The sequence below is a fragment of the Berghia stephanieae genome, chromosome 1, assembly GCF_034508935.2.
Source record: "Berghia stephanieae isolate SIO BIC M18660-M18661 chromosome 1, UCSD_Bste_1.3, whole genome shotgun sequence".
In the NCBI taxonomy this organism is placed as follows: Eukaryota; Metazoa; Mollusca; class Gastropoda; order Nudibranchia; family Aeolidiidae; genus Berghia; species Berghia stephanieae.
Genome location: NC_088360.1, coordinates 124,193,047 through 124,218,046, shown reverse-complemented (window position 1 = coordinate 124,218,046; position 25,000 = coordinate 124,193,047). Strand labels below are relative to the sequence as shown.

Here is a 25,000-nt window from a genome sequence, read left to right as displayed (position 1 = left end):
GTATATGACCAAGAAAACTAAATAATGTAATCCGATTCCGTTTTATTCATATTTTAGTAAATACTTTCAAGTCTTAACGTATTGTATGATCCTTTCATGTTGTTTTTATTGTTGGCTATATCAAGTCCTTACACTCCATTTGCTCTTTATCATTAAAAAAAACTGTTATAATCATTCTAACTCAGTTGCCATGTTAAAATCTATTCTATTCTAACTAAAGCTACCTAGACTATAATATACGGGTATTTATAGTTGGTGTTGATTTTTAAACATGTGGTGAAAAGCTATACTTTCTCTATCTCTCTCTCTCTCTCTCTCTCTCTCTCTCTCTCTCTCTCTCTCTCTCCAATTTTAACTCATGTTCCACAAAAACAAGAATAGCTCTGTGGTCAAAATTAGCTACCACAAGCTATAGCGATAAAGAATACTTAGCATAGACATCTTGTTCTGATATAGATAATATATGTTTTCAAAATTTTGACTGAAAATTTTAACTTCTCCTAGGATTTAGATTAAGATGATCAGGAACATGTCCAAAAATTTCAAGCCTACGACTTCCTTTAGGGGGTACCGATAGCTCAGTTGGTGGAGCACTCGCTTCACAAGCAAAAGGACAAGATCGATCCCGGTCAAGACTTTTTTCTGATACCCCTATCCACCCAGCAGTGATTTGGTAGCTGGGTTTGTTAAATATGACAGAAAGTACTTAGCAATACACTAGTGTTCTATCTAAAGGGTAGCAAGCAATTGCTCTTGTCCGTTTCACGCTATAGAATCCTGGATAAACTTCGGCTCCATGGGTCTAACGACTTATTAAGACTTCTTTGAGGTCTCAGGTTTAACAAGTTGGGATCATCTTAATCGATTAATGTTTGAGGTAGATTTTATCTGGCCAAAAAGAGAAAAACATGTTTTGTTAGAGCTTGACCGATATTGATTATAACCAGGACATTGTTAATGGATGGTCAGCGAGACTGAGTAGAAATCATACTCATGTCTTGAAAATAATTCCATTAGTTTGACAACGAGAAGGTGATATCCGTAATTATCAAAAATACCCGTGCTCTTCATTTCAGTACTGATCATACAATATAATACAATATCTTATAAGAGCTAAATTAGGCCAATAGTGTGGCCTTTGTTGCCCTGTCACAGTGATAAAAAAGGGATATGCATTAGTATGATATAAAGTACAGGATATCAAAAATAAAATAAACATAAATTTCTCATAGAATTCTAACTTAAGGTGATTTAATTCCTTTTCAACACAGTTGTTAACATTTCTCGCAGTTCTTGAACCGCGTGGAGAGAGTTCCAAATATCTACGGTTCTGAAAATTTTAGAGTGGGCGTGTATTGAGGTCGAACACCTGTCTTTGAAGATTTCGAAGACCCCCGCCTCTTGTTGATGTCAAAAAAACTCATATTTGAAGAACTCCCTGTAATCCAAGTTGTCAATTTTGTGTACGAATTTGTATATTTGAATCAGATCACCTCTAAGTCTTCTGTACGTTAAGGAAGGAAGTTAGTGTTCCAACCTTTCCTTATAAGATGTATACTTCAGTGACAGACTTAGTGGCCCCCTTTGGACGTTCTCTACGGCTATGGACTGTCTTTTATACGTCGGGCTCCATATGCAATTGGCATACTCCAAAGTGGATCTCATTAAAGTCTTAAATATCGTTAAAAACGTGGTACAATCGAAATAAAAGAAGCTTCGTTTTACAATTCCAAGGGCCTTATTTGCTCTTTTAATTATTTAATTAATATGTTGATCAAATTTGAGAGTGGGATCAAATATCACACCAACATTCGTCTCTGAAAACACTTCAATCAAAGAATTATTATGTTCTTTATCATGAAATATATATTTTTAGGATTGATTTCTCCAATATGTAAAACGCGACATTTGGAAATATAAAAATTCAACTCCCAATCCTTTGACCAGCAAATGAAGACAGATGATCGTAATGTAATATATAACTGTTATTTGCAGTGTTATAAATCTTTGTGTCGTCTGCAAATAATTCACATGTAGATAACAAGACACCAGGGAGGTCATTGATAAAGATTATAAACAAAAGAGGACCTAAAACACTACCCTGGGGAATCCCGCTGCTAACTTTTCCAAATTCCGAAAACTCACCTTCTACCTTTACCCTTTTGGTACAATTACTTAAAAACGATTTTATCCTATTCAACATGCTACCTCTTATTCCAGTACGACTTCAGTTTTTGAAACAGTCTTAAATGTGGTACCTAATCAAATACCTTCCTTAAATCTAAATATATGTTATCATATATTTTCTTTCTCATCTATCATGGTAGTAAAAATGTCCATCACTCCAATATGTTGTGTAACACATGAACGATTATTCCTAAAACCATGCTGGCAAGGCCTGAACAAGCTGTTGCTTTCAAAATAATACAATATACAATCTTTTATGAAAAAATGACAACAACACCCTCCGGAAAATAAAATAAAAAAACCCCACAAACAAAAAAAAACAAAAAAAAAAAAAAAAACAACAATAAACCCCCCCCCCCCCCAAACATACAAAAACACAAAAAACAGCAACAAAAAAACAAATCATCCCCCCTCCCTCCCCCCCCCCCCCCCCCCCGGAAAATAAACAAACAAGACGAACAAACAAAAATATTTTTTTTTAACCAAAGAGCGAAAGTGGGCAATAAAGGAAAAAAAAAAGAAAACTATAACATAAAAAAGAACTGAAAAAATAGACCAAAAAATCTTGAACTAAAAAACCCATTCTACTAAAATTATATGAATAAATCAGTATCAAGCAAGCTACAATTTCCGTGACGTTACAGGCTTTTTCACAACTTTGGCAACTATTTGTTTATTAAATCATGCCCTCTAAAAGCTCTTGATAGAAAAATGAGTAATGGAATTTTACCAAGCGTAATCTTGTAACATTTTGGATAACGCTTCGCATGCTCTTTTTTCAGTCTGACTGATACCCATTATTCCCGCTAGTTGAGTGAGGAAATGACAAAATGCCTATTTTAAGTGAATATTTATTCTAGGATTTGCTTGGCGATTAAAATGGTGTAAGTGAAGGTTAAATTTTTATTAAATCAAGGATTAAAATTTCGAATAAAATATGTACTTCTAAAATAGGTACTTCTTACTTGAAAAAGGCCAAAGGCCGAAACATCGTTTGTTTTGTGTTGTTCTCTTATAATATATGAGTCACATTTACTCCCTTTATCTTTCTCTCCATCGTACTTCTAAAAAGCCTACGGAAACCTAATATAATATGAAGACACGTGCGCGCGCGCACACACACACACACACACACACACATATATATATATATATATATATTTATATATATGTATATATATATATATATATATATATATATATATATATATATATATATATATAATTGGTTTTGGCAGATTTCGAAATCCGTGATAACACAATTTCACAAATACTCAGCGGGTTATACAGTAAGAAAACTGGATTACCAGTTGTTTTTGTGGTAGTCCCCGTAATATTTTACCCATACTGTTGACTTCATTATAGGGGATGATGGACAACAGACTATAAAAGGCAGTAAACTGTTGTTATGGAAAGGATCTATTAGATTATCCTGGAAGCACTGCTGACTCCGGACTAGACGGCGACGGTGCTGAAAGGATTCTATGTGAGCTTGTTTTGAAAACACAAAAAGAAGGATTCACTTATAATAAGTAATGTCAGGCTCAGTCAGTGGCCCAGGGATACCGAGACGTCTAATCATAAAAGTCAAGCGATGATACGCGTGGTCAGTGGCCGAGTGGGTGACAGTGGTAGTGGTGGTAGTGGAGGAGGAGGAGGAGGAGGAGGAGGAGGAGAGGGAAAAGCGTGAGGAAGATGATAAAGGTAAAAAAGATATATATATATATATATATATATATATATATATATATAAATATATATATATATATATATATATATATATATATATATATATATATAAGGGAAGGAAAAAGAAGCGAAAAAACCCCTAAATCTATTGTTCGTAGAATAGAATTGCTCAATTTGTGAAAACTCTATATTTAAAAAAGTCAGCGTAAGAAAGAAATATTGAACATCATGATTTTTTAATAAACAGGAAAATCAGTTGAGAAAACAGATGGTCACAACGTCATAGATTCATGAGCCAATAAGACTTACTAATTTCAAGGACTTATCAACAACCGACCGCTTGGAAAAGGGGGAGGGGGGGGGGGGGCAGTTCAGGCCTTCGTCATCACGAAGGCCGTGCGTAATCGTATAAATTATATTAAAGAATAAACTGAGTAGATAGTATGAGTAAAGAAAACAATGCGAGCGGTTCAGTGTCAGTAGTTTATGTCCAACCTCATAGTGGTAATTCACATTAGTTTATAGTACAAGAAATATTTTTAAAAATTTGAGATGATTTCCGGTGTTGTTTTGAAGAAGAAAAAGATTATTTATAAGAATGCAAAGAAACTGCGTTAGATAGTAGATAAATGAAAGAATTTTCTTGAGCTAACAAAACTGTTTTAAAGGTAGGTTACAGAATTTACTCAAGTGTATTTAAGAGAGAGAGAGAAAAGTGTGTAAATAAGGTCTAGTTTACAGTCAATGCATGAGCCAAAGTAAAAAAAAATACACAACATGCATTTCTAGGAGACAAAGTGACGTCGACTTTTGGTATTTACTTCCACGACTAATTCAGAGGAAAAATCGGACGGAATGAGGAATAATTTCCTAAAAGTAAAGAAGCACGAAGTTGGTGTCCATACTTCGAACTTTTATATATCGAAACTGTTAACAGTTTACAAACTACTACAAAAGATGCCTGGTAATGCTTTTTTTATAAAAAAGAAAAGAAAAAAAAAAACAACACCGTCAACAACAACAAATAAACACAAAATAAAACAATCAAACAAAAAAGAACAAACCAAAAACGAAAACAAAACAAAACAAAATTAAACGAAAAAAAAAAATCCAACAAAACAACAAACGTAGACTCATACTGCAAAATGTTATATAACGCAGGTAATAACAAACTTATATTGGATTAAATCCATACCTATCTACCAATCAATCAATCAATCAATCAATCTATCTATATATCTATCTATCTATCTATCTATCTATCTATCTATCTATCTATCTATCTATCTATCTATCTATCTATCTATCTATCTATCTATCTATCTATCTATCTATCTATCTATCTATCTATCTATCTATCTGTCTGTCTATATATTTATCATATTCAAATAATAGGTAATAATATCTATCTATCTATCTATATATATATACATATATATATATATATATATATATATATATATATATATATATCACTCTCCCCCCCCCTCTCTCTCCCTCCCTCTCTCTCTCTCTCTCTCTCTCTCTCTCTCTAAAGAAAGAATTAAAACAAAATAGAATAACCTTTAATTGCGACAGTCTGTGACAACTCCCTTTCAAATCCCGTGCCCCCCGATCCTCATACCCCCGTTGAAAACCTTTGTCCCATCATAAGATCAGAATACAGAACAAAACTGTATCCTTCAACAAAGAATTCTTCTTAGTCTTGAAAATATCGACCGGGATGCTTCAAAAATCGAAAGAAATCAACCCAAGGCTCTATTTTTTTTTTTTTTCGTTTTGAACCAAAAAGAGAAGGATCTCTGAGATGATGAGCGTGTCCCAGGATAGTGGTTGACGGCTTAGCATTGAAAGCTCTGTCCATGTCTCCTTGTCTGACATTTACTGACATAAACTGACAAAAAACTTTATTTGATTTTGACTGGTAACCTTTTTACTTAATGAATCGACAGATTAATATGACCTCGAACTTCAAAATAATCTCAAATCCCAGACTTCTAAAAAGTCTTGGGTTTGAATTTGTTTTTACAAGTTGGGGATCAGTTTAATGTATCAATATATGAATTAATAGATTTCTGGCTAATTTTTTTATAAGCTGTTTTGTCTTTGTGCGACATTTTGTGAGTTCTATCCCTACGGCAAACACTTTCAGGTTCCTTTTGATATTATCACACATTTAAGGTCTACAAACAACGAGAATCAATATTGGTGGTATGCGTTAAGCAAAATACTCCCGGTTCTGCCCATCAGATGAATCGTTCCAATACTACGTTTAACCTTTATCAGTTAGAGTGGATATAGTGAAATTTAATCACTCAACTGGTGGCAATAAACAATAATAAACAGCTGAGTGACGTCAATTTCATTCATTCTATTTGGTCTGGTATGTCAATGCTGAAACGCCGACAGATGTGTTTCACTTAACAGCAAAAGAATAAAATTTCTTCTATCTTAAAGACCGTTTTCGACTCACTGATTAATCCCGGTCTTATACTAAATTAATTAAGAAAAGTAGTTTTCCCAGAGCTATCAGACGGAGTATATCCGGGTTCATTAAACGGATTGTAGCAGTTGCTTCCCACCCTTTGAATACGACGCAAGTTTGTTGTAGAGTACTTTTCGCTAGGTCTAATAAACCAGCGACCCAACTGCTTCTGGCGACCTATCCCAAGGGTAGCAAGTATTTGTTAGCTCTATAAATACCGGGAAGACTCCAGCTCTGTGGGCCCAATGGCTCTGAAAACACTATGTTATTGATCTAAAAAATTAAAAATTATGCCTTTTGCGCCACGACATCATAAGATATCGCCGCCTTGGCATTCCACGAAGGAATATAGATAACTCATCAAACAAGATGTCTGATGTCAACAGGAATCACCCATGTTGTCCAAGTGAGCAAAATGGGGGTTAATAATCTTGCTCAAGGAAAAAAACGAAAATGTCTGAAGCGGGGCTCGAACCCGGGTCACCCGGGTCACAGTGCAATGCCTTAACACCTCGGCCATTTCGCCCCCCCCCCCCCCACCCCCTTTGATTTAAATAATCAAAATCTTACCTTTCCGTTTAGCAGCTGCAGGCTATTGAGTAGCGGTGACTGTCCGTACTGTAGAGTCTTGGAGATTCCTCCAGCCCCGGGCACGGCCAAAATTCGAGGCACGATCAGTTGGTCAGAATCTGTAAGGGAAGAAGATGATAATTAAATTAATTAATTTATAACGTTATTACAAATACTGTATAAGAATCAACTGGCTGATTAAATTGGGTACTTTCTAGATCAATAACATAGTGTTTAAAAAAAGTTGTCTTTCAGAGCCATTGTGCGGCTATGTGGTCTAGTGGTATGACACTCGCTTTCGGATCGGAAGGTCCAGGGTTCGAGCCTCGCGCTCGGCGCATAGTTGAGTCCTTGGAACAGGCTCTTTACTCACATTCTCTCACCTTACTCAGGTGTAAAATGAGTACGTGACCGTTAACAGCGTTGTCTTTGTCCGAAAAATTGTAATATCGCCTAACAGGCGTCATGCCCCGTTCTACATGTTAAATGTTGCTGTTGACCAGGGACCCCATGTAAAGCGCTTTGAGCACATTTAGTGGATATTGCGCTCTATAAAGCTCAATTTATAAAGCCCAAAAAGCGCAATCTTAGGCGGGAGTAGGCATGACTTGGGTGTGGGATCGTCCAGTGAATAAAGCGTTGCACTTCTACCCGGGGAATCCTACTTCGAGCTCCGCTTTTTTTTCTTCTCTCTTTGAGCAAGAAACGTAACCCCTGTTGCTCATTCTACACTACGCCTGGGTTATCTCGGTCTTCTCTCCAGATAGACGCTAAAGAAAGAAAAAGCATCCTTCAGAAAGAATGAAGGGAATTTTGTTTTTCTTATTCTTTTGAATGTCAAACATCCAAAACCGACAAAATTTGGCAAATATAGCGATACATTATATCATTACTAAAATCAATTATATACACAGAAGAAGATAACTAAATTATAGTGATGGATAGAGTGCATCATTCATAAACAATTACATATTCAATATTCATAACTGTTTTGATGTGTATTAAAGTAGTCTTCAGAGCCGGAGTAATCCCGGTTCTATAGCGTGACATGGACAATAGCAATTGCTTGCTGCTATCTGGATAGGACGCTAGTCTATAACATGTAAACCTGTTTCACAATGTAAATATCTCAGATATGATAATTTTTCCGTTATCAACTATTTACTGGAATACCCACCAAACCCCCCTCCCCACCTTGTGCAATTTAAGAAACCATTTGTTTTTTTTTTATATTTGATAAAAGTAAAAGTTATGTAAAGGTACTGGTCAAACTTCCCCATTATGTATTTGACTCAGGCATAGAGCGGTTAGCAGGGTAAGCCCCAAGTTTTGTTGCAGTCATAGAGCACTTAATAAAACGCGTCTTAAAAAAATCATTATTTTGAATTTACTTTGTAAATTTGTAATGTTGGAATGAAGTTAAATGCTTGGGGGCATGTTTTTACTGTTTGTTTATATAAGTTCATAAAAATAATTCGTGTTAAAGACGTGTTTGAAGTTAAGTGACATTTCTAAACTGAAGAAAAACATATCATGAAGATGAATAAAAGGAGGGAATCTTATTTCATAATTTATTTATATATTTATTTATCTATTACAAGTAATAAGGCAATATCTTCCTCTACCTATTTTCAGGTTCTCATTTACTCCAGAGTCAAATGAAGCAAGGGACACAGTGCCGAGGTTATGCCAACTCATCCGTCTGATAAGGCGAGACACGATAAATTAAATGAGCTTTGTTAAATCAAATATTGAATCTCTTATTGGAATCTCGTAGTCAATTGTAAGACATAAAACTACGTGTAAAGTCTCGTAGACATTCCTCTTCTCAGAAACCACTGCTGTAAAACTTTCAGGTAAACGTGAAAGTTGGTCTCATTCAATGAGTTGTTTTACGCATTCACTGCGATCTCTTTGTCCTCATAGTCCAAGTATTATGCAAAATATCGGGTCTAACAGGCACCTCAATTGAGTTATATTGCTATATTGGAATCAATGACGCCCGTAAGTCGCTTTACGTAACAATAATACAGAGTACTCGTAAAGCACTCAATGTGAACCCTGCCAGCTTTCTAACAAGTGACAAAAAATAGCTTAGCTAAGCGTATGAATTTCTACATTAGTGGCATTTTTTTACATAATAACAATGTGCGGATTAGGAAAATTTGATGGTTGAGGAGTTACTGACTCATTTGGGTTAAAGAGTGAGGAGATCGAATCCAATGAAATAAAATAGTTTTTAACAAATGTTCTCAACACATAACATTTTCATTCCATCTTAAAATACGATAAAATAGAAATAATATTCCTAATCAGAATAAATATCAGAGAAATAAAAAAAATCATAACTTTAAAAAACAAAAGCAAAACAAAAAGTAATCTTCAAAGAAAAACAAGAGAACACACACAAACAGAAATAAGACATAATTAAAAACAAAACAAAATCCACCGAAAATAGACATGAGAGCAAACATGAGAATTGAAACAAGAGAGGACAAAGGGAGACGTTAAACAATTACAGCATAAATAATTGATCACATTCACAATTACCAATTTGAGATAGTTCGATCCTCTAGGATCAGTTGCTTTAAAATGTTTAATTTGACAAAACTATCGAAGGACATCTTTTAAACGTATGTACATTACTGTTCTACACTACATCATTCAAATGAAGATATTTTTAAAATGGGGGCCAAAATAACTCGTCCTTCAAATATCGATCGATTAAAATGACCTTCATCTTGCACAAAACTCTCAAACTTGGGACTTCCTTGAGGTCCCAGGCTTGAGAGCTTTTCACGAGATTTATATATTTAAAAACGTGTCTTTTTCAAAGTCCGACAGAATAAAGGTAATGTGAATTGGCCGCAGATCAGACGAACAGTATTAATTTGTAGAGTCACTCAAAACATTGAATGAATTGGTCTCCATTGTTCAGTTTTTTTCCTGGAATTGAAGGCCTTGACAACTTTGCTTTTGTGTGATAAATTGCAGATAGCAGATGAATTGCAATGAATTTTAGTCTGCATTTCTATCTCTTCTCATGCATGGCTATTTTAGTTTTTCAATTATCATTATTTGGACTGCGCTTGCTTGAAAATGTCACCTCTAACGTCTGTAATCGATGTAATCAATATTGTCAATCTGAGAATAATCCACTTAAGTGACAAATACGCCTTGACCCCATGCAATTAATATACATATTATATTTGAGGTGAATATAATATTATGCATTTTTGTGGTAAAAGCTAATATAATCATCATCATCATCATCATCATCATCGTCATCATCATCATCATCGTCATCATCATCATCATCGTCATCAGCATCATCATCATCATCATCGTCATCATCATCATCATCGTCATCATCGTCATCATCATCATCATCGTCGTCGTCATCATCATCATCATCATCATCATCATCATCATCATCATCATCATCATTTCCATCATCTTTAAATACAATCTTGTGACGATTAGGACGATTGTTTACCTGGCCCTTTTAAAAAATCAACTTATTTCTTTAAAAAGACAATGAATTTTCAAACGTTTTTATTTGAAGAAACACGCTCCAACTTCCAGAATGTCCAAGTAATGAGACAGTAATAAATAACATTCAGTGACGTCATAGTTGTTCTTTGTTATTAGTAAAATATCAGGTTTCTGGTTTAGATAATTGGGAAGGTGAAAAGATGTTTGTAACCAACCTGTTACGTGAGTCAGTTACGAGATACAAAGGACAACCCTACATGTTACTATTAATAAATCGCTCCCTCAGTACGATGACCTCAAAGATAATATCGAACTCTAAGATTTCAACACCTACCATCTGTATTATTATTATTATTATTATTATTATTATTATTATTATTATTATTATTATTATTATTAATATTATTATTATTATTATTATTATTATTATTATTATTATTATTATTATTATTATTATTATTATTATTATTCTTACTATTATCATTATTATTATTATTATTATTATTATTATTATTATTATTATTATTATTATTATTATTATTATTATTGTATACTCAACCTAAAGGTCACATAAAATGACCGTTGAAAGGGCAAACATTAATTTGAAGATTCCCTTGAAAAAAAAAGAATAAATTGGTCTTCAACATCATTCAATTTATCTGGAATTCGAGAACATGACAACTTGGCTTGATTTTGCTAGTCGTTGTCTCTATCATTGTTATTTCCAGTGGGTTTCTGACAAAGGAATTAGAGCGTCCTCTGATTTTAGCATTCATGCCTTCATTACTCCTCCCTCATTAAGGACCACTTTCAGAACTATTTTTTTTTTACAAAATGTCATACTTACCCAACACAGAAATTGATTTGAAAAACAACAAGTAAACAAACAACTCAAACTCAAATTAAATAAGTACACTCTATACATATTGTGTTCAGGATTTTTTTTACAAATCTACATATCAGCATTGAGCTCTTATAGCTATAACAATGTTTTATCTACAATTATGTGATGTAGAAAATAAATATAAATTAGAAAAATGTTTGTATTATCGTAACAAATGTGACGATTTTCCTGCAGTTAGTTGAAGAGTAGTAGATCACAATTTTGTGCTATAGGAAGAGATTTAGTTAGGGTAAAGCCTTCTTGTAACGTTCACTTTATGATTTAAATCACGAGATAAAGTATCACGAGCTAATGTTCATATCAACTCGTTTTTCCCAAGCACCATCCGAATATAATGCAACTCCCTGTCCGAAAACATCAAAAAAATTAACGTCCAAATGGAATTGTCCTCATCAACTCATAGTTACGATTATTTTCGATGCACGGAGTTGCGACTTATGACAAGACAAGACGAGAAAGATTACAGGGAGCCACCTTCTTCTCCCTAAAAAGTAAAAGATTGTAGTTTTTAATTACATAAGTAAAGAAGAATCTAAAATGTTGTTTTAATAAAATTATCTAAATAGCAATAACTTCTTTTAGAAATGAGGTGAAGAATTTTACTCTACTCTTTTTTAATTTATATAAAATTGAGCTTTGAACTTTTTTATAAAGTACAATATCCACTAAACGTGCTCAAAGCGCTTTACAAGAGGTCCCTGGCCAACTGCAACACTTAACATGTAGGACGAGACATGACGCCTGTGAGGCGATATTACAAATTTAACGGCCAGGTCCTCATTTTACACCTGAGTACGGTGAAAGAATGTGAATAAAGAGCCTTTTCCAAGGACTCAACTATGTGCCGAGCGAGGCTCGAACCCAAAACCTTCCGATCCGAAAGCGAGTATCATACCACTAGACCACTTAGCCGCACAGGAATAAAGAACTATTTTGACTTTCTCAGAAACTTCAGTATTTATAATGGGGAAAATGCTTAAATGCTGGAAGGAGGCGTTCAATTTACACATGGGTTTTCTGTTGCTGAATTTGTGCATTTAGACAACATGTCTTATTGAATTGTAATTTTTTGTCTTTAAATAATATAATTCCATATATTCAACAGTCACACTCTCATTATGGTCTCAGTTGACGTGCGCATATTTGCAGGACTGACAACTGAACGCAATTATGGGCTTGATTTAACATTGTTGAGAGTAATTCCATTACAACAATAAGCCCATAACCAGACCTGCAAATAAGTACACGTCGCTCTCAGTTGACTTGATTTTTATATATCTAATTCGAAAATATATTGTTCTGTTTACCTTAAATCGATTAAAGTAAGACTGTCATTTCTAAAATTTTGTACATCCAAATTCAAAGCAATGGGAATAAGTTTTTCACTTACATGAATATAATAATTCAAATGAAATTTAAGCAAACAAGTTTTTTTCGCATCAAAGAAAGTACCATAAATCTATTCCGAGAGATGAATTAAAACCACAGAGAAACAAACGTGTGACGAGAAGACGACGGCTAATTACCTCCTCTGTCCAAAAAGAGTTCCATAAAACACGGCACTGTCTTTCTCGCCTCCTATATCCCTTCCTATCATTTTGTAACTTGTAACACGAATACGAGGACTTCCTTCCGGCTGTCTCTCCTCTTGCTCTCTCGCCAAAAAAAACAAAAACAAAACGACCCGCCCCTCACCTCAACCCCCCCCCCCCCCCCCCCCCCCCCCCCCACACTTCTTGTTAAAAGAAATAGAAAATAAGAGGAGTAATTCTTTATGGTCAGCATAGTCCAGAGGAAGCGTGAGATTATTTATTTGGACAGTTGATTCTATTTTATTTGCCAAGTTGAGATATTTAATTTTTTGACAAAAAAAAATATCATATACAAAGAACTGACACGATTAACAGGAGAATATGTCCGACACATTTTGATAATAACAGCATTCTTCAAAATGCACTGCTTCGTTTTTGAGCCGATTTTGAAGATACATTGAATTTTGCAGGCCAGATAATAGTAGAGACTATTCAGAATTCAATTATCAAACATGCTATTTTACTAAATTTGTTATGAGAGTTAATCATGTAAAAATCATCTTTTCATTGCATCATATGTATTTATTTACAAATATAAAAAACAAACAAAATAAAAAATCAACAAAAAACAAAGAAACAAAAAAACCCCAAAAAACTTGAGCTTTTATACAGAGCAAAATCCACTAAACGTGCTCAAAGCGCTTTATTAGGGGAATCAAATATGCAAATTTTCATTCAGTTTAATATTATTTACTCGTATATTGCAAGAGAAGATTCTCAGGCTTAAAGATCATCACAACGTTGTGTGGAATTGTGTCAGTCGACACATTTATATGGATTAAATTTATGAAGATTGATTTTGGCTTCTGGACTTCTAATTTTGTCAGGTTTTTTGTCTGAATATCATTTTATCATGAGAGTATTCCACGATTTAATAGTGCTCATGAAAAAAAGAACAGCGATGTTCGCGGTGATCAAAGAGTACACATCGCAATGATCTCTACTCGGTATGCTAACTAAATCCTACAGATTAATGGTATCCAAGGGCAGAGTTATACCTCTCAGAAATTTGCCTCCTTGCTCTCCGTCCCCGTGTGCCTACTCGCTACTTACCGACCTCCGACCCCTCCCGACCTCCCTTTTTCTCTCTTTCTCTCTCTTTCTCTACCCCCCCCCCCCCCCCATTCTACGTGTCCTTTTCACACTGACGCCAGGCTTGCTTACCCTTTGTCAGGTCTAAAATGACTCTCTAGCTCAAGACGGCGCTAATGAGCAATGACGGGGAGAATCCTATCTTGCCCGGGGGTCGGGGAAGGTTGTTGCCGGGTGTTGTTGGGGAGAGGGGACAGAGTGGGTGTCCTCTTGCAATGACGTCAATGCCTGTTATAATGCTACTCTTCCGTATAAAATACCCAGCGTTCCTTCATTTGGAGAGTTTAATTGGATTTCCTTCACTCCAATCCAGAAGTTTGAGAGAGCTATTATGATGACATAGCGAGCTGAGTGGAGAACTTTCAAAGTCCAGGGACCGCTCGATAAAAAAAACCATACGATATGTCTACAGCAAACATATGGTGGGATTACGGTCCGCAAGTAGATTGGGATATAGGTACATAATAGATTTCACAAATGTTCTAAAACTGGATTTGGAGATATATATATATATATATATATATATATATATATATATATATATATATATATATATATATATATGAACGAACGAATGAACGAACAAAGCAAAATAATATACGTATTTTTTTCATGTCGTTACAACGTGTCGAGTATTTGGGATATTGAAAAACCTTATTAATAATTGACGGTATACAACGCGATCTTATTTACAGGTCTGACATTCCAGAATGTTTTTGTCTCATTATTGCAATAGAAATACTCGCAAATAAAAAGTACTCCTCTTTACATTAACGTTAAAATAAGCCCGTATTTCGCTCGGTAATCACATCAGCAAATAATGTGCACTTATAAAAAAAATGCCTAGTTTCTCTAACGAAATCCGCAAAAACTTTTAAATTACATCTGAATTATCATCGATTGATTTGGCATCTTCAATCAGATGCGTCACCAGATTACTCTTTGTTAAAGTTGATTTTCTTGTCTCTGTCCTTGAATCAAATATTATCCTCAAAATAGTGGTAAAATCAATCCTTATTTGGTATCAAGGGAGGTGCAATAAATACTCCACTAGTTCTTAAGGACATAAGGATCAGAACAGATTTATTGATTCCCTAGTACTTTACTTATAGAGTGTAGCTTTCTTTCATGTTTCCAGCATCGACTTAAGTTTCTATCTTGACAGTTTGAAAAAAACACGAGAGACGAGACTTCACGCCATCTTAAGTACTTTGGCTGAGAAGCAGAAATTGTCTGTCTTTGGCATACCCCAAGTTTCGCAGCATACGCCGAAATGAGAATAACCAGAAGTTTTTTAGAGATCAAAGCCAATGGGACAGGACTTATTCCGACCTATAGCGTGAAGAAAGCATCAGCAATGGTTCTTGCAATTTGAGAGATACGTTAGTAGGTTTGTATTAATGGTTTTTTGTTGTTAGACAATCTACCCAATGACTACTGGATGTAAAAGAAAGTCAGGCAAATCTCACGTCGTAGTCTCTACGGTCCAATAATAACCATTTGCGTTAAAGTCTGGGTGTTTGTATTGACACTCTAGGCAAACTTTATATATAAGCTGATAGAAATCTGGAAATGATGAATAGGACACCCCCCCCCCCCCCCCCAACACACACACAGACACAAACACACATACAGAAGGGGAGAGAGATAGAGGGAGGGGGAGAGAGAGAGAGAGAGAGAGAGAGAGAGAGAGAGAGAGAGAGAGAGAGAGAGAGAGAGAGAGAGAGAGAGACGAAGCAGAGAAAAATCCAATTTAAAAAGTAGTAATCCTAAATAGAATATATAGATTACTGGTAACGTATGAGGTGAAATTGAGGCATGCTTAACCGGTAGTAGGAAGTTATTAACTTTGTTCCCCGGTAGAGGAAGACTGATTTTAGAGATTTTTTTCTCTTATAATCTCATCTGCTTTGTTGTCTAACACAGTAAGATTGTTTCTTCTCAAATTTCACTATCTCCTTGTCTTTACCTTACACATTTTTTCAAATTTTATATTGCACCGATGCATGCTACCATTTTTGAAAACAAAAGACCGAAATGTGATTACTTTAAATCCTGGGCCAGACTACACTAAAATGTTGGAATATATATAAACATATATATATATATATATATATATATATATATATATATATATATATATATATATATGGTTAGAATATGGCAGAATCCTAGCAACAACCTGAATATATTATCTAAATCAATAAAGATACAACTATCAAAATCAAATATTTGATTTTATACACTTATTGTTTTGTATAATAAAAGAGATATGATTGCAAGGGCGTTTCTCGAGTTCTGAAGCCATTCTGTTCTAGCCAGAATTAGTTTGTTTACGAGGACTAAGACCGACACTGTTATAATAGCAGTCAGGCTACCAACAACCAAGCGACGGAATTTAATCACATTTCATGTCTCCTGAAAATATAATTACGTTCAAGTAAGGTTATTTTAGGAGAAGGGAAGCCGTAAAACTTTAGAAGAGTCGGAGTGAGGGCTGCTTGAATACAAAGATTTATACCAGAGGAAACTGGGTCAACAGAGTGACTATCTGTTCACATGAAAGTTTTGATGATTTTGCTATCTAAATGATACATAGATGGCTATTTTGACGCACACTGATGGTATGGGCTTAGTTAGATAGCTCACAATATCCACCAGCCGGATATAACGTACCAACAAACAAAACTATGTGTAATATTGAACGTTTATATTCGGATTGATAGAATTTAGTGAGAATTACTCACAGAAATGGCTGGCTAAAAACAATAACAAAGGCCTGAGTGACGTCAATTTCGTTCCTTCTACAATCAGATATTTTGAATGCTACTCGAAGTCGACTCAATTTTGAATAAGTATTTGTTTTCGAGAGCGGTTAGAGTTATTGAATGTGGCAGCTGTTGCTGGTGTTTAGGATGAAGTACTCTGATGATATTCGCTTGAATGTATCTCAATGTGTTGTGTTCACTTATCGGTGGATAAAGATGAAATTTAGAGAACTCAAAGGAGTCATCTTAATTCGTCTATATTCTAAGCAAAAAGAAAGAAAGAAAAATTAGTCAAAGAAATATTCGACCTAAACGATAAAACGCGTTTCTTCCAAAATGCGGCCAGAATTATGATTTTATACAAACAAAGCAATTCAACACGAGATAAAAACGAAATTGAAAAAAAAATACAATGATTAATATCAATCTCCCTTTCCCGTCCCATAAATTGGTGATAAAATATGATATTTTTGCCAATTTGTATGACTTGTATTCTATTTTGATTAATTTCGCTACTCCAATCAAGCAGATTAAAACATAAACTCTTATGTGTTGTCATTCGCTCGAGAGCATAAAGAGATAAAGGGAGAGTCTTAAAAATATATACTACAATCATGAGAATAGAGTATAGTTTAATATAGTTCAACCACGAATACAACCAAGAATTACTTCTTGAAATAAAAGCACAAGCATAATATTTTGCTACATTTAAATCCTGAAGCATTTATGTATCATTAAAAGAGCACTATTGAGCTTCCTTTTTGGCACTTAATATCGAATCATGTTGTTTTTAACGATGCGTTTTACAGGAAATAGGCTAGGCAAGATTGTACTTTGGCAGGACTAAATCTATGTCAAAACTGCTGTTAAGACAACGTTTGGTTGATCTAACACATTGGTACCTATATCAGTTGAATATCGCGAAATTGAGTGACTCCTTTTAAAAAACATCTTAATATGATATGTTCTACTCTATTCTACTTGATTACTATCCATCCATTCCTTTGATTCCTTTATATAGCTGTAGTAGGGAAAACACGTTTAAAACATAAAATTGGGATTAATTGCTCTAAAGCATGTGTTATTTTTATGGGTTTAGGTAAACTGTATGCAAATTTTGATGCTTTTAACCCAAATTTGTACGGCTTTAGTCTAATTCCCACTAATGTGCGACTATGTGGTTTTGTGGTATGACACTCGCTTTCGGATCGGAAGGTCCTGGTTTCAAGCCTCGCTCGGTGCATAGTTGAGTCCTTGGAGAAGGCCCTTTACTCCCATTCTCTCTCCTTACTCATGTGTAAAATGAGGACCTGGCCGTTAATAGCGTTGTCTCTGTCCGAAAAAATTGTAATATCGCCGAACAGGCGTCATATCCCGTCTGAAATGTTAAATATTGCTGTTGGGCAGGGACCCCTTGTAAAGCGCATTGAGTACGTTTAATAGATATTGCGCTATATAAAGGTTCAATTTTAATGTTTTTTGGTGTGTCACGGGTCAATCGAAAATTCCAAACCAAAAAAAAAAAATGTTCCCAAAAATTAGGAACCACTCAAATTTACGACATTCAGCATATTAACTGATAGTCACGAGTATATTTGATCAGTCCAACGTTACCTTAACTAAACTTGCACCGAATTACTTATCGATGTAAGGGTAGAAATCTGAACTTTTGTGCTTTATGGATTGTCAAGCAGAGCAGGAAGGAAACAGTCTTCTTTTTTTTTCCTTTTAATCTCAAGAATGAGAGACACGTTCGCCGTCACTTTGCCAGTTTACTTTTATCTTCTTCTTATATATACACAAAAGAAAAGAAAAGAAAAGAAAGAAAAATAAAGAAAACCAAATAAAAAAAAAGGAATGAAAAATACAAGAGAAATACCCCAATCCGAATATCAGCTTCCTCGGCTCGGGAAAGGACCTTTTACATCTCCTGATTACTGATTACCGGTCAGACGTATGTATTACCATTCCCTTGTTCAGGAAGGATGGTGTTTTACCATTATTTATTTTTATTGTGCTTTTCTCTCTGCTTTGTCTGGCTCGGTGTCATAATATACTTTTCCGCGGTTTTTTATTTATTATCGAAAGTCACAACATCGGGGCCAGTAAATGATTTCATTGCCATCCATTCAGTCATTGACCCCAAGAGTTGTCGATTCATGATTGCAAGACGAGAAATAAAAAAAATGTCCCGACTTGGCCGTCGATACGTAAACCCTTAGATTAACCCTTTAGAGTCTGAGTTCAATTGGACAATAACCTGCCGTACTCTGACAGAATTCTTTTTTCTTGGATTTGTTTTTTTTTAAACAACTTTTCTTTCAAATAGCCTACTATTTATTAACCAATCAACTGTCGTACTCCGGAAAACTCGTATTTGGACAGAAAACTCGTCCTTCAAATATCGACCGATTTAAATAACCCTCATCATGGCAAAATTTCTCAAACCTGGGATTTTGCTCATTTCTGGTGTGATTGAAAACCCGGCAAAAGGTATTGACGGCTAATAGTTTCAAATGACATGGGAATTTGTTTTCATGTAGCCTACAAAGCTGCTAAAAATAGTTATGAAGCGCATTGAGGATGGTAAAATAAAGTCGAAAAGTACTATGCAAAAATGTGATGTTTATATTTCACTGTTATTATTCAAGTGAGCTTCGAAGATTGAGTCGTGTGTTTTGATGATCATGGTAAGATCTGCAGAAGGATCAGATGAATGATGAGGGGGGGAAATGATTTGAAAGAAAAGCAGTGTCGCCGTTTAAAGGTTAAGATAAATAAGACGATGACTGATCCGCCTGGGATCTTCTTCCCGTGTAGTACTGAAAACCTATCGAGACGATAAATCTATCAAACAGTGGCATGAACCCCCCTTCCATTGACTAAGTATGTATTGATACGCCGACACGATCAAACAAACATTCCAAGGACGGTCAGGACGACACCGCCACCATCCTAATTGACACAACAAAACAACATAAGAGGATTTAAGGGTGTGGAGCATGAGGTTGGTGATGATGATGACGACGATGATGTATGATGACGTTGAAGATAGTGTTGATAATGATGATGGTGCTTGTTATTACTCATGATTATTATTTTTATTGTTGTTGATTATTTTCTTGATGTTGCTATTGTTTTCTTGTTATTGGTACCTATTGATGTTGTTGTTATTCTTATTTTTGTTTTCTAGTGTCGGTAGTCAAACTTTACAGCGTCTTATTTCTAAGTAACTCTTTTCCCAGGAGTTGTTCCTTTGGGTAAAACACTTTATACACAATACCCCACTCTACTTAGGTCGTGTCAATGAGTACCTGGCTATAGACATGACGAATATTATATGAGTACTATTGCACATAGTGTCCAGCAGCTCTTACTATTGCAAGTTTGAATCACTCAGGGAATAAAAGAAGCATTTTAAAACGCATAGAAGATAGGTGATCTGTGGAAATTAGCTTTTTTGGCTTTGCACATTTTGATAAGTATATAGATTTCGGAGTCACTGTTTTTCTTTCCGTTTTCGTCATGACTACACCAATGTACAAATCAATCCCTGAAAGCAAAAATATATTAAACTGGAAGAAAACAAACTTCTATCTAAGATGACCCAAAAGAAACGTGTCTGGAAAGTATAAATAGAGATAAGGCAGACGGAATCGAATGATGGAACAAATATAAAGGAAATGTAAGTAAATTGATTAAATACTAAAGAAGAGAATGCGAAATCCAGAAGGCAGACAGATTCAGTGAAGATAATAACAGCTAAACACTAACAAAACAATTTTTTTATTTATTTTGTTTATATTGGTTTTACTTCAATTATCAATTTAGATAATATGATGCGTTATTTCTCAGACATTCTACAATTTGAAACAGATTCAGGTGTATTTATATCTGGCAAAAAAATAATACACAAAAATGAATATAGCAGCTTCAAAAAGGAATAAAATACCTAATACAATGTTTCGGGTTCAAACCCTTCTTCAGTCAACAACTTAAAAAAAAACAATGAAAACTTAAATGCATTATGTAATATATTTATGTTTTGATTGCCTTTTGTTATTGGCAGAAGAAGGATTTTGAGTCCGAGACGTTTCCGTGTTTGGTATTTTGTTCCTTATTGAAGCTGTTATATTCACTTTAAAAAAAAATTACTGTTACAGTCTACAGCTTCTAGCAGCTTAGTATCACTTATATTTAGCAAGTAAGGCGTCCCCTTAGTTCAGTGATATATTTGCAGTTAAATATTTTAGACAAAATGAAAAAAAAATGGTAGACGATGTCAGTGTACGGTAGAATAGGTAGTCATGGCAGGAGGGCACGAAAGACCGAGGGATGGGAGTGGGGGCGGGGAGAAGAAGAAGGGGAAGAAGACTTTATTTTGTAAGAACATTGTCCTAGATGACAGCACTGGTAATATTGACCAGCTAATTCCGTACTCTGGGAAAACTCATATTTAAAAATTTGGCAAGAACACTCGTCCTTAAAATATCGACCAATTTAAGTGACCCTCATCTTGCCAAAACATGTCGAACCTGGGACATCGTCGCGAAGTCCCAGGTTTGAAAGTTTTTGACAAGACGAGGGTCATTTAAATCGATCAATATTTGAAAGACGAGTTTTCTGGCCAAATCTTTAAATACGAGTTTTTTGGAGTACGGCAGTTAACTGGTTAACATGACAGGACTAATTGGACAGTGAGACAAGCGGAGGACAGTTTTATGAACACTGCTCTCTTCAGTAAATTAAATGTCTTTTTTTATATACGGCACAGACAGACATGTCTCCAAAACACTGATTGTCTGTTAGTTATTTGTAGTCTGGGGCACAGGGGGTCAAGAACCTTTGAATAGAAGCGGGAGACAAATTGGAAGTAAATACGAATACATCATTTTACGATCAGGGGCTTACGGAACAGTGTCTATTTTGTTATGAGTGGTTTGTCATCAGATTGGTGAGAATCGGTGTGTACTTATTTGCAGGTCTTATAACCAAACGTATTTTATGGGCTGGACTTAACGTTGTTGTAATGGACCATATTTTTGTTCTTGGTTTGAGAGTGTTTCAATTAAAACAATTAGGGTTATAGGACCTCCAATAATAATAAATATTTTTTTAAAAAATTCCCTTTATTCATCCCATAGGGAAAATGTGTCTCTAGGGTCTATTCCAAGGGAAGACAGGAATAACCCAGGCCGCAGCCGCAGTGCAGCCCCGCAAATTAAGCTAGGGTGAGGTGACTTGCTCAAGGCCACACAGTACAGCAGTGGGTGATCTAACTCGGTACCTTTCGGGTACGAAGCAAAGACCTTACCGCTGAGCTACGCTGCCCCGTAATTAAAACCCATGTCTTGACGTTGTGTTCTTTCTTAAAGCAATTTAAAACATTTACACATATTACCCAACGCGAGTCAGATCTAAATGACTGCCTGACTGTAAGCAGTGATGGGTTTTACAAGAGTACAAAAAGCAAACTAACTTAACAGACCGCATCTACTGACTGTACGAAATGGAACTGCCCCATTCTGTAGAAACACATATCTAAAACTTTGGTCAGAAAACTCGTCATCCAAGTATCGATCCTACGAATGACCCTCATCTTGGTAGTGACTCTCAAATATGGGACCTTGCGAGGCATTAATTCCTCCAGTTCTTTATTTCTTTATTATCGAGTTAAATGTCATCATCTAGTCTTCTCCGACATAAAACCGCTTTGAGGTCGGTGGGTCACGTATTTTAGTTACATTAAAAAAAACATGGTAAAAACTCAATGCGCACTCCCCAATCACGTGTTGAAAACACCAATAACATCCCAAAGCACGTCGTTCCAGTAATTACATGATAGGACATAGACTTCTATAGAGCGTGACGTAAGCAATTAATTATAACTATGGCACTTGACGGGTATCCACATAAAAAGATTGTGTACCTTACAAAAGCATAATCATAATTGTCATTAATGATATTGCAAACTAAAAAGGGACACGATGATATCAGCTTGATTGCATTTATCCGTGCTCAAATGGAATTTCCTGCCGTTGTTAGATTAATGTCAAATAAATACAAACATCTCCACGTGATAAATTACATCATGGACACGTGATAAGCAATAATGGAAACAAAAGATTTGATGAGGATTAACAGCAGTAAGTTCCGTGACAATAATAATATGATAAACTGACAACATTCTTGAAATGTTACAATAATACGTCAACACCTAGCTATAATATGATAACAGATATGATAATTTCAACGAATGGAAAAAAAAAATAATAACAATTATAATTGAACGCCACCATCATAAAAAAGTAATGATGATAATAATGATGATAATGATAATAATAATAATAATAATAATAATAATAATAATAATAATAATAATAATAATAATAATAACAATAATAATGACGTCGACAATAGAAACAAAGCAAACCAACAATCACAACAACAGCAAAGATTAACGCTATTTATATTCTCAAGAAATCATAATTTTCGGAACCAAGGCAAAATTCAATTCCTAAAAAAAGAGGTTGGGGGTTAACATTGTTCCGTACAGTCAATGTTAAACGTTTGCCAACGCGCACAAGATTACTGACAAATCTAAAAATCATTAAAGTATATTTTACAAATTGATATTCGAGTAGCTTGCGAAACTTTTTTTTTTATTAGGGATGATACTATCACCCGCTGACTCAAATAGTTATTTAGAATATCTGCTAGAGCATAATGATTTTTAGTCCTTAATTTGACCCTGGCCTTGGGAATCTCCATCTGGACACCCGGTTGCCAGATTCATTAGCGATCACATACAAACTTCATTACCGGACTTTATCGTTTTATCGTTGATGGTACAAAGGATGAGACGCGATATCTGTTGATTTGTTAAAATGACACAAACCCGGACATGATGGAGGGGATACGTCGATGGCCGATTCTCCATCCCGAGTCAAGGCGTAGCCATCGTTATGTTATAGCCTGATACTGAAATCCAAAAGGACTGGGAGTTTGACGTCATTATTTGGTTTTTGCACGGCCTAGTGAGTTGTCGTTAGTAGAGCTCATGGAAACAAGTTATTTCATTGGTTGAACTATTGAATACAACTCACGATTTGTTTTCTTTTGTGGCAAAAGACTGGCATTTTGACGTCATTTTTTGGTCAGTATCAGGCCATAACTTTACGAAGGCCACGGTCAAGGACCCGAATAAGGAAGTAAATCTGCCAATTTCCATAATCCTATGGTATAATAACTGTAATAGATGTGTGTCTGCTCGTAATGACCTTTATTTATCCAAAATAATGCGTGTATTCCACTAGTGATTTAAAAAAAATATCTATAATCCAAATCCAAACTTCATTTAAAAAAAACAAACCCAACCAACAGCAGCAACAACGGCAACAAACAACGACGATAACAATGACGTTAATAACAGCTTCACCAACAACGTCATTATAACCAGGGGCATCCCATTCAAATGCCATCCCACAGAACATCAGTTCTACACTACACTATGCTGACGTACTCATAAAAGACATGTGTTTAGAATTTTGGCCAGAAAACTCGCCCTTCAAATATCGTTCGATTAAAACAACCCTCATCCTGGCAAAAATTCTTAAACCTAAGACGTGTGCAAGTCGTAGGTTTAAGAATATTTTTTTGCCAATATGAGGCAATCAATCGTTATTTGAAGGACAATATTTTTTGGTCAAAAATTTAAATACGTATTTTTCTTCTTCACAATACGGCACTATATGCCTCGGGCCTCACGGGCCAGCAACTAGTCAGAACTGGGGAGTGAACTGAATTGTCCCCCCCCCCCTGCTAGGTTATTGGATAAGGCTTCAATAAGATAAAAACGTGACTTCGTCTGACAAGGAAAATCAAGTCTGAAAATTGTGAGGAAAGAAATCTCCTTCTCCCGCCACCGACGCATACACCGTCCATAAGGAAAACATACCAAAAAACAAAAACAAACAAACAAAAAATAAAAACGAAAACAAAAAACAACAACAAAAAATGTTTAAAAACCCCCCCAAAACAAAACAAAACAAAACAAACAAAAAACCAAAATACAAACAAAAAATAAAGAAACAAAAACAAGCAAACATCAAAACAAAAACAAACACCAACATAATCACAACACCCCCCCCCACCCCCCAAAAAAAACAACAAAAAAAAAACAAAACAAAAAACAAAAACACCACCAACAACAGCAAAA

General features: G+C 35.1%; 1 protein-coding gene across 4 annotated transcripts in view; it reads right to left on the bottom strand.

Moving 5' to 3' along the window:
• The window catches only part of LOC144963003 (uncharacterized), a 222,730-nt gene that overhangs the window by 59,675 nt on the left and 138,055 nt on the right, over window positions 1–25,000 (bottom strand). For all 4 annotated transcript variants that reach the window (XM_078896529.1, XM_078896528.1, XM_078896527.1 and 1 more), the window contains one exon: window positions 6,932–7,050. In XM_078896529.1, the coding sequence (XP_078752655.1) occupies window positions 6,932–7,050 (119 nt within the window). The remainder of the gene's footprint in view (window positions 1–6,931; window positions 7,051–25,000) is intronic.